The 17,490-nt window shown below is 40.6% G+C and overlaps 1 protein-coding gene across 2 annotated transcripts in view; it reads left to right on the forward strand.

Moving 5' to 3' along the window:
- The first annotated feature begins 1,142 nt into the window (after positions 1–1,142).
- Positions 1,143–17,490, forward strand: part of CCDC60 (coiled-coil domain containing 60) — a 58,857-nt gene continuing 42,509 nt past the window's right edge. For both annotated transcript variants that reach the window (XM_061465822.1, XM_061465823.1), the window contains exon 1: positions 1,143–1,597. In XM_061465822.1, coding sequence (XP_061321806.1) covers positions 1,193–1,597 — 405 coding nt within the window. In that variant the 5' untranslated portion in view covers positions 1,143–1,192. The remainder of the gene's footprint in view (positions 1,598–17,490) is intronic.

Genomic DNA, 17,490 nt, shown 5'->3' on the forward strand with positions numbered 1-17,490 from the left:
GGGGGCTGAATAGATACAGCATGAAATTCATCTCGAGCTCTCATTTCCCACCAGTTACTGCTTGTTTGACAAGATGTGAGTGACGTTTGGAAGGCTTTTACTGAGAACGGCCATCGGAGGAGCGAGGTTTGATGGGTGTGCTCCGGGCTGAGCATCCGCAGGGCTGCCATTGCTCTGCGTGCACCCCGAGCTGATGCTGGGAGAGAAGCCAAGGGGTGTAGGGACAGGCCAAGGGGAATGGCTTTAACCTGCCAGAGGGGAGACTGAGATGAGCTCTCAGGCAGAAGCTCTTCCCTGTGAGGGTGCTGAGGCGCTGGCACAGGGTGCCCAGAGAAGCTGTGGCTGCCCCATCCCTGGCAGTGTTCAAGGCCAGGTTGGACACAGGGGCTTGGAGCAAGCTGCTCTAGTGGAAGGTGTCCCTGTCCATTTAGCTGATTAAAACACTAATTAATATTATCCTTATTGTTACAATCACAGAACCCCAGCCTGCTTTGGGGTTGAAGGGACCTTAAATCCCATCCAGTCCCAACGCCACACACCCCCGCCATCCCGCGCTCGTGCGCGCTCCCGCCCCACCCTTCCCCGCGCATGCGCAGGACGCCTCGCTGGGTTTCCCGGGCAACCGGGTGACGCTTGGCGGTGTCCGTTGAGAGGGCGCCGTCCCCTGAGGTGGCTGAGGAGGGGAGCCGGACCCTGTGCCCCCCCTTCCATCCCATCCCATCCCATCCCATCCCATCCCATCCCATCCCATCCCATCCCATCCCATCCCATCCCCGGAGCCGTGAGGGGAGCAGGCGGCGGGGTTAATCCGGCCCGCGGTGCTGTGAGGTGGGAGGCCCCTTGTTGGGAGGGTTGTGGGCAGGGCGGGCTTTGCTGCTGGTGTTGGTAAGGGATAAATGGAGTTGTGTTTGTCACCGAGCCCCTCAGAGGGAGGTGCTCCGGCTGTGGGTGTTCCTCAGGAGGCTGGGTGGGTTTCAGGTGTGCAGGTGCCTCAGGTTTTATAGCTGTTGTTTGAGGGGAATGCGACCTCGTGTAGTGTTAGTTCTGCTGGGCTACTCTTTAGTTGACTCAAACAGACTTGCCTCAGAGTTTGGACAGTGGGTGTGTGTTTTCATGACTTAGTTTTCATGAAACTAAGAGTTTTTAATACCTTTGTTTCATTAAAACCAACCAAGGTTCCTGTTCTGGAAGGATGTCAGTACCTAAGAACTGCGGAGTTGAGGCACCCATGGCAGCAGACACAGGGAGGAGCAGCAGCAGCAAGCTCAAGGGACCCGTGGGACCAGAGCCACCAAAGGACACCAGGGTCAGGGTGCTGGCTGCACCTAACATGCTGAATCCAAAGGACTTTGTGCGCATTGAGGCCCTGCCTGGCTTTGATCAGAGGGAAGGGAAGGTCTTGGCCAGAAGCAAGACCATTTACAAGAGCAGTGAACCTTCAAGAGAGCAAGTGTTCTGGGAAAACTACCATAGGAGGCTAAAGCAGTTTGATAAGGGGCTCTTCACTCCCCTTGGGAAGCCTTATCTGGAGCTTGGAGAAATTCCCTACACAGACCCGAAGCAACTCACCCTCTATGCCTTGGGGCAGCTCACAGAGGTAGGCCTGACTTTCCTGGTTCCACTTTAAATAGGAAAATAGGGAGGATTTACCGCTAAGGAAATAACAAGCCCCTGTTTCCAGGGAAAAGGAGTCATTATTTCTGTTTAAAGGGATGTTTGAAACAATATTCTGTGCTTTTCCGTGAATAATCGCAAGTCTGAATTAGTATTTGATGATGGTGAATAAAGCAGGACTGCTTTGACGTGTATATTGTGATTTGGGAACTGGCTTTTGAAATTGGTCTTTAAAGTACTTAATGAGAGCACTTAAAATGGAGCAGAGAGAATAGCAGACTAATGAATGAAAAAGAAAATGAGATAATGAGAACATACTTAAGGGAAGATACTCAAGGGGAGGTAACGAGTCTTGAAAATGGAAGGAGAGGAATCAAACAGAGTAAAAGATGAGTTAAAAAGCAGGAATGATCAATGGTGGCATTTGAGGGGTGGGTAAAAACCTCAAAAGCTGAGCATAAGAATCGTATCAAAAGTAAAGTGTTTGTAATACAACTTACATAAGTAGGGATGGCTTTAGAGGTAGTGGGTTAATTACTGTGTACTTTACTTTGCACCTGTATTTGGGTTCCAGGAAGGTGTAAGGGGATCAGCTGGGAGTGCCTGTGCTGCTTTGATTGTCTGTGTGGTGATTACTGCTGATCTCCTTAGTGTTGCACACCCATGAACTTTGTGGGTCTTGAGCTATCTCAGGTTGCTTTAAGTCAAGCTTGACTCATTAAACCACAGAGACAAGAATGCTGCTGTTGATACTTAAGGTGAACTCGTAGCGTTCTGCCATCTGTTCGCTTTTCCTCAATGCCGTTGGCTCATGTGAGGAGATCTTTCCACGCTGTTTTGTGCAGAGAGCAATTTTCCTTGTGGAAACAGAGTGAAGTTTCTGCAGCCTCTCAGTAACATTGGCCTCTCTGAGCCTACATTTTGCTATGTGCTTTCTAATGGAGTGCCCAAGGGATAGTCTCTGACAGCTGAAGCAGTTGTGGTTGTTATTCAGGGTAGGCAGAAAAGATTCTGTCCACCCACTGCTTAATTTTCTGCTCTCATTGTGTGTTGCATTCAGAGCTTAAAAGTTTTAGATCAAGTGTTTTAAGCTGTAGATAGGCAATAGGTGGCATTCACTTTATTTTTACATTCTACCTAAAGCAGCACCTTGTTGGCTGTTTACGTTTAGAGGCTTGTTTCTGTAAATCAGTCAACATCCAGCAAGTGTTGCCGGTGTTCCTGTTTTAATCCTGAACTTATAGAATATCTTTCCTTCTGAGTATTAGAAGTTGCTTTAAAGTTTTGGGTTGGTTTGTTTGGGTTTTTTGGTTTATTTGTTTTTTTTTTTCAGCTGCAGATATACTCTTTAAAATTCTGATAATTCCAGAAGAGTTTGTTAATTTGAGGTGATTGTTTGTTGTTTTGGTATTGAAAAATGATGTCAGGATTTGATCCTTAATTGTGCTGTGAAACCCAGCTGGAACTCAGCTACTTAACCAAATGTAATGCATATAATTCATACAGAAAATAAACTGTATGTAGGTCACCAAATGTGTGACTACCATAAGCTGTGGCTTCTGCTTTAGATTCATAAAGCTATCAGAGGGGATGGGTCACACCTGCTGTTCCTTTTTGTGGTGAGCATGGCTAAAAGCACTATGTAATCTTGAAATCTCAGACTGATCTTTTTTTCCCCTTTTTTCCTAGAAGATAATAGTTACTAAGTTGAAAAACTTAGTAACTGTCCTGTGGTTCCCTCAATCCCACAACCTGGGGAATGCCCAGGGATTTCATGCTGCTCACACACCAAATCTGACTATTTAAGCTGTCAGCGTGCTCTGCAGAATCTATTTATATGTTTTTCAGAGATACTAGAAATGTATTTCTGTAGCCTAATTCTAAAATTACTTTGTGTTACCTGTAATTTTGCTTTATATGGGTTATTTACACCATTCCTACCCACACCTAGCAGCGCCCATCGTATTTTGAATGATTGAGATGACTGTAGATACTGGATATGTCTAATTATAGGTGTCTGAGAGCAAAAACATTCTTGGTAGTAAAAATCATTACCTCTTGACTATGCATTTGCTCTCATCTCTGCCTTCTGAGTTAGCATTTTCTTCAGCCACAGGTACAGCTGATGATTTGCAGTGATGAATGACAGTAACATTTATAAAAACAAGATGGTGATAAAAGTCCTGTGAATTCAAGAGATTGAGTATGCTAATATCTGCTGGCAAATGCTACTTTCTGAACTCATGTTATTAAAAACTAGATTTTAAGAGCTGCAAACAGGGATGCTGAGCAGGGATGATGGACTATACAAAATTATATGGGCATAGGATATTGTATGTAACAATTGCACATTTAGGATGCCTTTCTATTAACTCAATGCCAACAAACGTGTTTAGGAAAGCTGTATGTTCATAGATACTTTTATATCTTAAGTAAATTTGGTATCTGAAAGTGTAGAGCTGTTACTCAAATGTTCTCACTGCTGCATTGGAAACTGCTGTTCTGTAGTCACACAGACAACGTGGGATCTTACAGTGAAATCACTAAGTAAAGCTGTGCCAGTGCAGTGGAAGAGTCTTATTCTACTGCAACCCACTGGAACAAAACAAACCCAGTCCAAACTACTAGCAATACCAGCAAGGGATGGGGGAAGCTCAGGAAGTGTAGCATTTATGTTTAAAAAAACACAACCAACCAACCTCCCCACACACAAAAACACCCCAACCCCCCAAAAAGCCCCATGACCCCCAGATTCCACCAACCCAATAATAAAAAAAACCCCAAACCCACAACAAGGAGGATTCTCTTCCCCATTCTGTACAGTATTATCCAAGCATAACTGAGTGGCCAGCTTTCAAAATTATGTAGATTTTGTGACCCTTATGCCTTTAGATTGCCAGTTATCCCAACTTTTATCCTCAGTAGTGCCTCAGTTTTTCCAATGTGCTTTGGTGTTTGTCTTGCATGTGTGATCTGCTCCCTTCCACTATCATTACTAGAAGAATCTGTACAAGTTGAATGGACCATGTACTTTAACCACAGAAGCTTCACCACAGATCTTATCAGTGGATTTCAGGTTCTTGCCATTTTCCAAACTTGTTGGGGCACTGGGGGAGGAGCTCCCTGTGGGGCTGCTTGGTTCTGTGTTAGTATCAGAGCATACCCATGCTGGGAGATAGAGCCCTTCAAGTTTCCATTAGGTAACTGGAAGTTACTTTGTTTTGAGAATTTCCCTCTCCCTGTCTCAAAGGTTGAGTGCACACTGCAGACAGCACTGATTCATTGAAAGTCAAAGAATGTAGCTATCCGGACAGGATTTTTGATTTCCTAAGTGTTCAGACTAATATGTTAAAGGTCTCTTTCTCATTCTTTAATGTAACGGTGCATGGCAATGTTAAGTCACCTTTTATCATGTTTATATAGCTTCCTTCCCTTAATTGCTGTGACAAATTCATTTGCAAAACCTGTCTGAGGTAACTTGTTGACTTTCTACATGGAAGAAAGGTGGCCTTTCGCAGCAAGTCCTAAAAACAAGCCAAGTCCACAAAATCTTGGGTGAGAATTATTAGTGTCAAAGCCTCCTCTGTGTTTGTCATAAAATTCTGTTCTGTAATTCTGTGCTTGGGTAAATGGGTCACTAGATAAGATTGACAACAGCATCCACAATGAAAGGTTTTAAGCTGGAAACTGGAGAAGAAAACAAAGCAATTTCTTTCAAGATAAATCACACTGATGTTATTTATTATTGGTGCAGTTAAAGATCTGTCAGGGTTTCCAGTTTAAAACCTGCCTCTCTAGAAGATTAAAACCATGTCTTTCAAGGCAGAACTTATAACGCAAAGAACCTTTTTCCTGCTGGCTCTCTGATGCAAAGGTCAGTTGTAATTCCTCTTTGTTCTGGGAAGAGCTGGAAAGCATTAGTAGTGGGTTGTCTTCCTAATATCTCCAAAACAGTGAAACTGGTCAGGCCAGAATACACTGGTGTGGTGACATTCCTGATGCTTTCTAAATTGAGTAACCAATATTTGAAAGAGCACAATATTTGTTTCCATTAACTACTAAAGAGTCTTTTAAAGTGAAAAGCTACAAAATATTAGTATTTTCTAGAGTATTTTTTTCCATATTATCTGTACGAGGTAAATTATAAGGGTGAATTATCACTGGGATGGCTGTTACTCATCAGTGCCGAAGCACTGATAGAGATGCTCAGATTCAAGTGCCTCTTGGGGTATTTTGGTGTATTGTTGGCTGGTGGAATTGGACCCTTCCATGTCATTCCACTGCCTGCTAAAGATGGTTTCGAAGTCTTTACTGATAAATGCTTGAGTATCTCTTTAACAGTTTAAAAAAATGCATATTGGTAGCATGAAAGTAAGAATTTTGAGATGTGCTTTGCTTGAAAGGGTTAATTCATATCTGATTTGAGGTTGTTTGGTTTGCTTTTTTTCCCTGCTTGTACTACTTCACCAGGCTCATCGTGTCATGACAGTCTGTCAGCTCAGGAATTAGCGTTTATATGGGCTGGTGTTTTGGACAGCATGAAGGGAACAAGCAAAAATAGGGAGGGTACAGAAGCGACTGTAGCAGTGAGGGTCATGCTTTCAGCTTCCCCAGAGATCTAAACTTGCCTTGTTTGTCCTTGTGCATTTCTGATGGAAAATGGGAATGAAAATGAGAAACACAAAATTATGGCCAAGGTCTTCTTTTTTTTTCCTTTTTTTGAAGCCATGACTGCAGTGCATGCCCTCTATCTGAGTATCAGTGTGTGAACTAAAAACCACTGCAAATCAGCTTTGGCTTTGCCCTTCCATTGCAATAGCCGTGCAAGCCATGACACAATCTATTTAATCTTGATTATCTGTTGCAGATCATGAATAAAATAAATTTCCTGAGTGCAGCACAGGAAATATGGGAAACTTGTACCTTTTTTTTTTCCTTGCTTTCTAAAGTCACAGCAGTTTACCGCAGGCTACATGCTAGAAACGCTCTGGGACAAAAGGGAAAGAAATAGGCTGTGCAACAAAAATCAGAGTTGGAAAACTGCTATTTATCAATTGACCACAGCTTATCACCTTGCTATTGCCAAAACCTATTAGGGTGTTATGTACAGAGCATGTAAACCTAAAAAAGCAGGTGCAGGCACAGTGACACTGATTACAGTTTCAGAGTTCATGGTGTCACCTTGTAAGAAAGGTTCTGTTGCTTACAGAAATGAAAGGGTGTGTTGTTTTGGGCCTGAGAGACATGGCTGAACGTAACCTACTACACAATGGGGATACAGGTTTGCCTGGCTTAGGTTTCCATGGAGATTTCTTGTACCTAATGAGCATAGGTGGATTTTGCAGATAGATTTTCCTTTGGCTAACATTCTTTTGTTTCTTTTTTTTGTATGTAATGAGTAAAAGCATGTTGTGGGTAGTTTTGTTTGGTTGTGGGGGTTTTGTTGGTTGGTTGGGTTTTTTCCCCTATTTGGTGTTAACCAGCCGCAATTTGTGAGATGCTTGTGGGTTTTTCTTCTTTTTGGAGTGAATATACAGGGAAGCAGCTGTTCTGCTCACTCTATGTGTGTGTGGAGAAGAAACTGAGTTCTGTATCAGTGACTTTTCCTACAAGCTCCATAACCTCTCTTGATCACTTACGTGTGCAAGCCCTCAGTCTGGTAATCATCAGGCAAGACAGAATTTGTGCATACTATCCATCTGAGGTGACATCTTTGCTCCGCTTGTCATGATGAAAGCTGATGTACACTTCCAGCTTTCGCTGCTAGCAACAAGCCAGTGCAACTCTGGTTGCACATGTTTTATGGACAATCTTGATTTCCAGTAAACAGAATGAGTTGGTCAACTATTCTTTAACTATTTTCTGCTGTTTTCTATAGCCTTTCACTGTGTTACCAAGCACAACACTGCGCTGCTTTTCCTTTTTAAAATGCTAACAGATAACTTGTTGCAAAGACACTCAGAGAATGTTTGGAAATGAACAGCCTAATGGTGTGCATCTTTCTCTTATGACTTTCTTCTCACCCATCCAAGAAGGCATTGACCCACCAGACATTTGCAATGTAATGGTAATCTACCATTATCTTGCTGCTTTTATGCCCATGTTATTAAATGCTAGTAAGCCTGAATGCATAAGGTTTGAGGGCATACTAGAAAGTGGTTGGCTATGGAATAACAGGAAAAGGTATAGCTTTAGGTGACTGTTCTAGTGGGCTGGAGAAGTTTGGTTATGTGAAAGTGGTACTAAGAGGAGGAGTGGAATGAAAGATAAACAGAAGCTGTGAAGTGAGATGATAGATAATGGTCTCGTTATAGACAGAACCAGAACAGAGTAATTGATGTAGGAAGGAAAGTTCAATTTTAGAGACATTTTATCAAATTGAGATACATGCCTAAATTGTAATAGCAGGCAGCTTTCTTCCTCCTTCAACAAAATGTTACATCAGATCAGGCTGGTGGACTGTACACAGCTTGTTCTCCATTGTTAGCCTGAACCATAAATATATTTGTTTTAAAAATTAAACCTTAGTTAAAAGCCCTTACTAATAAGTTAAAGAAAATGTCAGTCACCATTTCAGAGGAACTAAAATTCCTATTTGCACATGTCCATGGATAAAATGGGGAAAGATTACATCATATTGCAGCAAGTCAGACAAGAGGAAAACAACATTGTCAACCAAGTATTTGAGATGATTTAGTGGGCATAGCAAAGCTGCTGTTAACACAGAACTTCTGAATTTAATGTTTTATTCTTATCTGTGATCTGCTCTGGCGTTGCGTTCATCTGTCTGTTGGAAATTCTTGGCTGTTCTAGAAGAGCAGCAGTCCTTCAATGCTGAAGTAGTGTTGTTATGGTTAACAATAGCATTTAAGTACTCATGTACTGAGAGCTTTGTTGAAGTGTTTTCCTTCATGGCCTTGTTCGACTGATAACGGTTACCTTTCTAGTACCTTTGGAGAAAGTGACTTAGGAAAGTGAATTATCTTGGCTAATTGAGTATGGAAAGTATAAACCTGGTATTATAGCAAAGAACTTTCTGATACTGAGCTGTTGTTTTTTCCTGCAGATGTTCTTGTGTTGTCTTTTAGAGTATGAAGCAAAAATGGTGATATAAATGAGACTATAGATAAGACATATGCCTATGGAACTATGTTTTAAGACCAGGCTTGTTTTATTTAAGAGTGGTAGTCTTACTTTGTAACATGAATATTAAATGTTAGGTGGTACTCGTGACCTGAGCCTAACTACGTGAAAATGTTATGTGCTATAAAAATACAGGTTTTATGATCGCTAAATTAGTTTGACATACCTGTGGAACAGCAGCTAACCAGTAAGGTCCACAGAGTCTCCATGCTATTAAGTTCCAAACAGTCTAATCAATTTCAAAAGTTCAATTTCTGTTCCTAAAGGCTGCTTTCATAATGAATGAAGGGAAGCATACCAAATGGAATAATGCATTGTTACTAAGGTTTTAGTAAACTTGCCAAATGTCAGGCTGCTGGTACAGTCATGGTGCATTACACTTCTGTGATTACAGCTCGAGTTGTCAGTACAGCAAATTGCAATGCTCACCTGGGTTTGGGAATTGGTCTGCAATATCATGCCTGGGGGAGGAGAGAAGTGCATTGCAAAGGTTATACTTTACAGGGAATATTCAAAACTTAGATTTTTAACAGGTTTGATGTCTGCTTCTTTTAAATAGTACATACAAGTACTTTGTTGGCTACATAACCAAAGAAATAGATTATTCCTTAGGTTTGAAGAACCTGGCTCTCCCCTCTCTGCAGTGTGACAGTTAAATCACTTGATAACTGAAAGCATTTCATCAAATGGCTACTGTTGGGAGAGAATGGGAAAAAACATTTTGATATTGGACTAGAAAGGCTATGTAAAAAATTATTACTGTTTATGAGTGTGATCAGTTTAAAACTTGCATTAGACAGTAAAGATAATGCTCTTTGTAATTCATGGATGAGTTTCTGGTTATACTGTGTCACTCTGATAGCACAAAGAAATGTTAATGCTGATCTTATCAGACACTGGTGGATTTCTCTAATGTCACATTCAATGGAGTTATGTCAGGAACGAATGTATGTGTACCAGTAATGGAAGAAATTGTTTCAGGTGGGAAGGCTGAGCTCTTTTGTACATGTGGAACTTAAAAACCATTCTGTGTATGTGATCACTAGTAGAAAGTGGTAAGCATTTCATTAGGGGCAGGAGAACATGACCAATATGGAGACTTTTACATTTGAGCGAGAGAAAAAATAATCAGAACTGATGTAGAAATGCAGGATTAAATTTGTAGATAGGTTGGATTGTGCTCATTTCTAGGATGGATAATATATTTATAGATCAATTTTGCCTCAAATGATGCCAAAAGCACTTTGCAGGCTGAATGTAGAAGTCGTATCAGCCATCCCTGGTTAGCTGCAGTCACAGAGCAGAGCAATACTACCTGAGAATCCAGGACAGAAAGTGATGAAGAATAATGTATCCAGTCAAAAAAGGGGAGGTGAACATAAGTGAGCAGACAGCAGTTGAAGCAAATTGAAGTTTAGCCAGGATGCCTTGCTAATTCCCTCCAAACTCTGCATGGCAGAGGAAGAATCGTCTTTCTCACAAAGAAAACATCATCGGGGAAGCTGATTTCAATGAAGAACATACCCTATGGAGTGATATATTACAATTAAAGGACGGTTTCAAAATAAATGAAGGCATTCAGCAGTGAGGGGGGGAAAGGATAATAAATAAAGCTTGAGTTTGGCTTGCAGAGGAAAATGTGTGAAATCTCATTGGTAGCGTCCTGCTCTCCTTGAGATTGTAGAATGATGTGTCTCAACTTGCAAGCAGTGGACAACGGCACTTTCCATGGCTAAGGTAGCTTCTCAGTTTTCATGGAATGCCTATAGAAAGTGTTGAATGCACAACAGAGCTGGGGGGTAAGGGGGGAGACTGTAATCAGGGAGAAAAGGACTTAATGGAACGTTACTGTATTCTTTGTAGTATAATGTGACCTTTCCATTAAACTAATGTTATACTATTTGCACAGAAGGAGAGCTAAAAGAGAGGATTTTCAGGGGACAATAGTCAAGTTAATTAGGCAGCTCTGTAACTGTCACTCTTTGCATTAAATGCTTAAAAAGCAGTGTATGGGGAATGGGGTTATAATGTTGCTTTGGATTCTGTTAATCTTAAAAAAAATAATAATAGTTTGTGTTATTTGTGAAGACTAGGCTGTGACATTGTTTGGGGTATTGTAGCCTGGATCCTGTTTTTTTCTGGTGTATTAAGAGGGAGGCTTTAACTTAATTCCTCAATGACTTACTGCTAAAAGGTTTATGCATCCTCTCTGCTAATCTAAAGGCAAAGTTCACAATCCTTATTGGTGTGGAATATTTAAATACATCATATGCCTGTCTGTCAACCTCAGTGGAGTAATCATGGAGTAGGGCACAGTTCTTCAAGTGAAACACTGCTAGATTTTGGTCTGCAAGCATTTAACTTCATGCATACCTACACAACTTTAAGATTCAAAAGATGCTTCATAAAGCTATTGTGATGTGAATCCATAATACATCCATTGCAAATATGCCTTTTTTTAAGGATGACTTTGACTTTTTTATTAAGCTCACTTATTCATAAAAGGCAAATTCTAGATGTATTAATTTGGGGTCCAGATAACAATCCATATGTTTGAATTAAAGCAAAGCTGTTAGGGTTATTTGTAATATTTTCTCTGCTGCAATTAAAGTTACATTGCAGTAACTTACAGAGTTCACTGAAGCCTCTGGCTAATTCTAGTCATTGTGAGTGCTCTCTGCTGTGTCTTTTGCCTTGAGCTAATGCCTGTGGCACTTCTGGGAGGGTGAAATCATGTCATTCCTCATCTGTTAGAGCAGTCCTTGGACTGCAGCACTCAGACTAAAGTGTATTTACTTCAATAGTTTTGTCCTTGATGCTTCATTTCTCTCCTGCAGGTACGACCAATGGTTCCCACTGATCAGATAGCCTCATTTGTCTTCCATGCTGAGGATCCTGATCTGTCCAGGTGGCATCATTTGGTCCCACTATGTATCAACATTTCCCTTCCGGGGCTTTAGGAACCCAGTGTTTTTGACCTCCGCTTCCAGTTGATTCTTCCCTTTCTCCTCGAAGTCATTCTTTAGGTGCTTGTACCCCTTAAATCTGTTAGCTCCCAGTTTAGATACTTACAGCTTTAACAGGTAACAAATGATCCTCATAGCTAGTTGCTTGCCCTGATCTTTGGGGAGCTATTTATTTTAAGAATAAATGAAGCTATCTCATAACTGTAGCCTAAAAATAAAGGGCAAACATTATCTTTTTCACTGGAGAGTTAATGGCAGGAAGTCAAACCTGTCAACATCTTGACAGGTTTAGAATAAGACTACATATGGTTGATTCCCCCATGACTAGTCTGATACCATGTGTATTTGTGTTACTGTCTGACCCCAGCTGACAGGGGTTATCCTGATCTGTGGTCTGCTAGCTGGCTGTGTTGGATATGTCAGAGAAGCTGTGATACAGATAGTGGATGTTACCTTGTGGAGCCTACCTGCAAAACATTCCCCACTAAAAAACACATGAAAGCCCAGCAGCAGTGTTGCCCTCCTGTCATATAACCTGCTGCCAGACACATGCCTGAATACAGGGGAATAGGAAAGAGGAAAGGTCTGGAAGTCTGGGCATTGGTAACTCTTAGGACTAGTACTTTCTTCCAGTTGTGATGATAATGGCAGGTTCATTGGCTGGCTGATGAGGGATGGTGTGGCTGCCAATTGGTTCACAGTGGTCAAGTGTGACAGCCTTAACCCACAACATAGAGGCAGTCTGGTAATGGCAAAGATTTTTGCTCAGAACAGACTGAAACAGGTGGATTGTGATCCATGTTCAGCATGACAGTATGACAATAGGACTGAATTTAAAGGGACTTTATACTCCCTTCTTGAATGTTTTCTAGAGCTGGTGTTTACTGCTCTATTTAGCGTTCATTAGTTATGCCAGAGCTACAAGTATCTGACTTTCATACAGTCCATTTATTACATTGACAAAATAATTGAAAATCTGTAACAATTGTCTTATTAAAACCCAAACATATTCCAGTCCAATTCCATTGTGATGGGTTTAAAAACTTGGACCTGCTTCCCCTCTAGTTCTGAACATGTTTTCCAAAGTGAATAGGTTGTTCAGCTGTACAAGGGAAGCCTTTTCTCTAAGGTATCTTCTCAAATATGTGGTACCAACAGAGCATTAGCTTAGAGCATGTGGTTAAAGTATTCTGTCCTTTATGCTGCTTTACATTATTGATACTTTGTCTTAGGGTTACATATTTACGCACCGAAGAAACTAAGAGCCTTTGTACTAGAACAGAAACACATTAAACTTTGCTGTGAGCACTTGCAGCAGGTGAGAGGTTATCTACAGATATCTACCACACAGTGCTTCAATATTTTTATTAGGTTACCCTGAAATGTTAGAAGTTAATTCCTGGAGTCAGTGTCAGCCAAACTGACAGTAGATCAAAGCTGGGAGACAAATTGCTCATTACAGTTGAGGGAGCTGAATGCTCTGTGCAGACAGCTGTACGATCGCTGGAGGCTTCTCGGGCACTTCACCTGCAAGCTCTGCCTCCATAAATGCTCCTATTGCTGGTGAAGCTCATAGGTGGATTTCTGTAAAATAAGCTTATTTTAACCTTCCATCAGAGGCATTGCTATGTTTTGGAATTGTTATTTGTTTGCTTGGATTTGTTTCCTGTCACCCTGTTTAGAGCTTGTGTCACTATGCAACAGCCTGCGTTATAAACAATGATGTTAATCCATGAAAAATGAGAAATTAAACCTTGGCAGTATCCTAGTGATCCCATTCCAGGTTCATCAGATTAAAGATTTATTTTTATTCTGACTTTTTCTAAAAGCTCAGCAGCATGGAATCCATTCAGCTTTGCTATCTGACACTCAGAAATCACTCTTGCTGACAAGGAGCTCTCTTCATCTTTTAGTGAAAGCAGATCAAAACATTAAAAGAAAACCCACCACAAAACCCAAACCAAGAACAGACAACAAACCTTTTCCAAACAGGCACTTTGCTATCACTTTGCTATTTCCATTAGCTCATCAGAAGTGTTTCAATCCTTCCCTTTTAAGAAAGCTGCTTTCAGTAAAATATTGTGCACTCAAGTTTTTTCCCTTAAGGTATTTCACTTTCAGCTGTTCTCCTAAATTAATGTTAGGTTATATTATCAATGTAAGATCTGAATTGGTGCATGACAAGAACTGGTGAGTCAGAGCAAGTTAGCTATGTAAGATAGAGGCTTTGGAGTGAGGCTTTCCAGCACCTCTTGGTTGTAACATTGAAGTATGAATGTAAGTCTTTGTGCTGTTTTGCTCTGAGGTCAGCTGGAAGACACTATTGCTTGAAAATAATGATTTAATGGCAATGTGACATACAGCCTTAAAACTAATGGAATACAAAATAGGAAATCAAAACAAAGATAATGATTAAGGAGAATGGGACACAGATGTAATGCAGTCTGTGTGTGCAGCTGGCACAGCTATCACAAAACACTTCTGAAAATAGCTGTCCTTTGGAAAGTCAAGTTCTGGCACTTTAGCTGTGGCTTATTCCCTTATGTGTCAGATGTTAACATTTGGACTGAATTTCTTCTACAAGAAGTGTAGAGTAGTTCCTAAATATTAATATTTTAAAGTCATGGATAAAATGATACAGGGCTTTATTTGCAGATAACATTCTCACAGATTTGACTAGGTTAACTAACTTAATGTGATGATCCAGCCTACACTAGCCACAAACAAGGAGGATGTGTGTGTGTGCATGCGTAAGTTTTACTATGAATTAAAAATACACAGTAAAGAGAGGGCGTTTTTAGTACAGTATGTTCCATCTAAAGCCCATGTAGAGCGGTTTGCTAGGAGCTTGGTGTAGCCATAAAGGGTGTTTTGGACTTTGTATCAGATTAAAGAATACTCTGTAATCTTGCATAAAGTATAGCCACAGAGATCCTTTTCTTGACGTGTTCATCTGTCTCATGTTTATCACAAATAAAGCTGGTGACAGCCAGTCTGTGGATACACATTCATTCTGCTGTTGCAGTATGGACCATATTCATCCCTGTCAAAATATGGATTCAGTTAAGATCTTTATCCCAGCAGAGAATTTGACCCTTTGACAAAAACATGCATAAGTGAGATTAAACCGTGTTTCAGAATTTAGTTATCTTTGTTTGTTAACTCTGTATTTTCAGTTTACCCTGGGAGAATATGCATTTATATAGCAACCATTATGTATTTTTTTGTTTGTTGTATGGAAAGTGTTACCGAAAAAAAATATTTTAAGAACTGTTTAAGCATCTTTACAATCTTAGTCTTCAACTTCCACCCAAAAATGCAAGTTTGTTTTAGGGAAGCAACAGGAGCGGCTGCCTGGAAAATAACAATGGAACTGTCAGTCCCATATTGTGACGTGCATGTGGGGAATAGATGACTTTTAGGGCTGGCAGATGTACTCTGTTCATTTTACAGGTCATTAAATTTCTCATTATACAAACTCAATCATCTAAGTTTTTAAAATATGATTTAGACTATCCGAAAGATTACACAGTGTGGAAGATAAATGTAGAAGTTTAAATTTTGAAAGACAAAACAGTTTGAAAAACTGATGGATAAATTCCATAATGATCCTACTATATTATTCTCATTGCCTAGCTACTCCATATGGAAGGTTACGTTCTGACCTTAGATATATTGCTGCCTGCAGAGCAACGCCAAACAAAGGTCTTGTATTTGCCAGTCTGTGTAGAGATGCTGATTAACCTGTCAGCATTCTTGGAGGAGAACTCCCCCAAAAAACTTTCTCCCTTTCTCCCTCCATGAACTGAGTGTAAGGTTTGTTTGCCAAAAGCTTGAGATAACAGCTACCACTTTAGAAAAAAGTGCTTAGTTTTGATAACTATTGGCCTGTGGAATAAATCATTTAGATTTCTTCCTTGGAAAGCAATCTATTAACATGGCTCTCCTCCACACAAGTATTCTTAGGAAAGCTGTAGTTGAGAGGAAGTGATGTTTAATCAGCTGAGCTTTCTGTTAATGTTGGCTTTTCCATTATTTTCTTCCCCAGAAATATGAGTCATTATGATCCCGGAATAACAACATTTAGAGTGAGAGCCGCTAGTGAGCTGAGAAAATACAAGTGAAACAATTGCTCTAACAAGTTCAGACTTAATCTTTCACCATACATTTGACACTTTCTCCTCCAATCACAATATAGCTGTCCAGTCTTTCCAGCACCTTCAGGTTGCTGTTACATGAGGTTTAGATATTACTCAGCAAAAAAAGAGCTATGAAACAGAAAAATATCTTAATCATTCATCCTAAGCCTAAGACGCTGCTATTTTCACCAGAATGTGTCAGTCTCACAGCTAATTCTATACTACCCACATGGATTGTCCAGAAATTAGATTCTTGAAGTCCTAAGACTTCTCAGACCTTTAAATAAAGTAAGTACAACCTTTCACACTGGAATTATATTCAGTAATTTGACTCTAAGTAACAGGAAAATTCTCTAAGCCCTTTCTCTTTTCTTTTTTTTTTTTTTTTTCCCCCAACTCAAATCCAGGTGGACACAATGAATTCTAATAAACCTCACTCACACAAGCTATTGGGTGTTCTGAGCTGTTAGTAAAGCAAAAATCACCCACATAAAGCTGCTAATTTTGAACTCAACTTTCATGTGTGAAAGAGGTTTTCTAAAATAAGTTATGAAAGTCACTGTCTCGGAGCTGAAGCTTTTGGGGCTGAGCCACTGAGTGTTCTGTTTGCAAAGCAGGGCTTGCTTCTGCATCCCCATTTCCTTGCAGAGGTGAATTTAACCATAATGAGTTGCTCATTCTAATGGTAGTTTTCCTGCCCCAAGGCCAAATAAAAAGACTTTTTCTTTCTACACCTTTCCTGTAGATGTTTTATGTGAGCAGGGAGAAGTTGCTTATCATGTTCTGCCTTCATATATGCAGAGAGGGTAATACCACACCAACTTGACAAGAATGTTGTGAGGATTTATGACCTAAACGTGGTAAACTGCTAAACAGTAGTTTAGCGATGGGGACCATGTAAGTGTTATGGATAGGCAGGCTTTGGAGTCTTCACTGCTACTGGGTGCTGTTGTAGCCCCTGTGGTCTGTGTACAATGTCCTACCCATCACACTCCATGCCTAGCTACACATTTGTGACCTCCAGGTGTGAGTGTTACTACTCATACCTGGGAATGAAGCCAAAGGAGAAGCAAGATCTTGCTCTGGTTTATTAGCACACTGACAAGAATAATTGCAGTGCCTTAAATAATTCCTGCACTGGTGTTTAGTAAATAAAAGCCAGCCTGGAAGAAACCATGGAAGTCCAGAAGGAGACAGGAAGTTTGGGGGATTTTTCTTTTTCTGATCCCTGAGTAACGATGGGACAACTTGAAATTCTAACATAGTGAAGCCTTAACAATCTTCACAGCTGAGAACAGGGAACAGTGGCCAAACCCAACCATTCACTTCTGCGTGACTGTTTGTTTAGTGAGCTAATATCCTTCACCCTCTTTTCTTTTGTGAGAGAAGTGCTTTGTTCTTCAAACAGCTGTGCCTTAGTTTTGTGGCAATGTTCAACTTTGGTGGTGTTTGTCCTCTCCCAGGTGGCAGGCATCGTGCTTTCTATTCCATGGGGCTTATTGATTTGGTCAAAAGTAATTAAAGAGATAATTTGTTCTCAATTACATTTCCTTGAATTTCCTGAGGCTGTAACTCTGCTCTCCAGCTGTGCCCTCCCCCAGCTCCTGGTCAAATTAACTTTGTTCTCG

Source organism: Pezoporus flaviventris, unplaced genomic scaffold, assembly GCF_033815535.1.
Source record: "Pezoporus flaviventris isolate CSIRO_AGI_PZ_B2104156 unplaced genomic scaffold, CSIRO_AGI_Pfla_v1 ptg000041l, whole genome shotgun sequence".
Taxonomy (NCBI): Eukaryota; Metazoa; Chordata; class Aves; order Psittaciformes; family Psittacidae; genus Pezoporus; species Pezoporus flaviventris.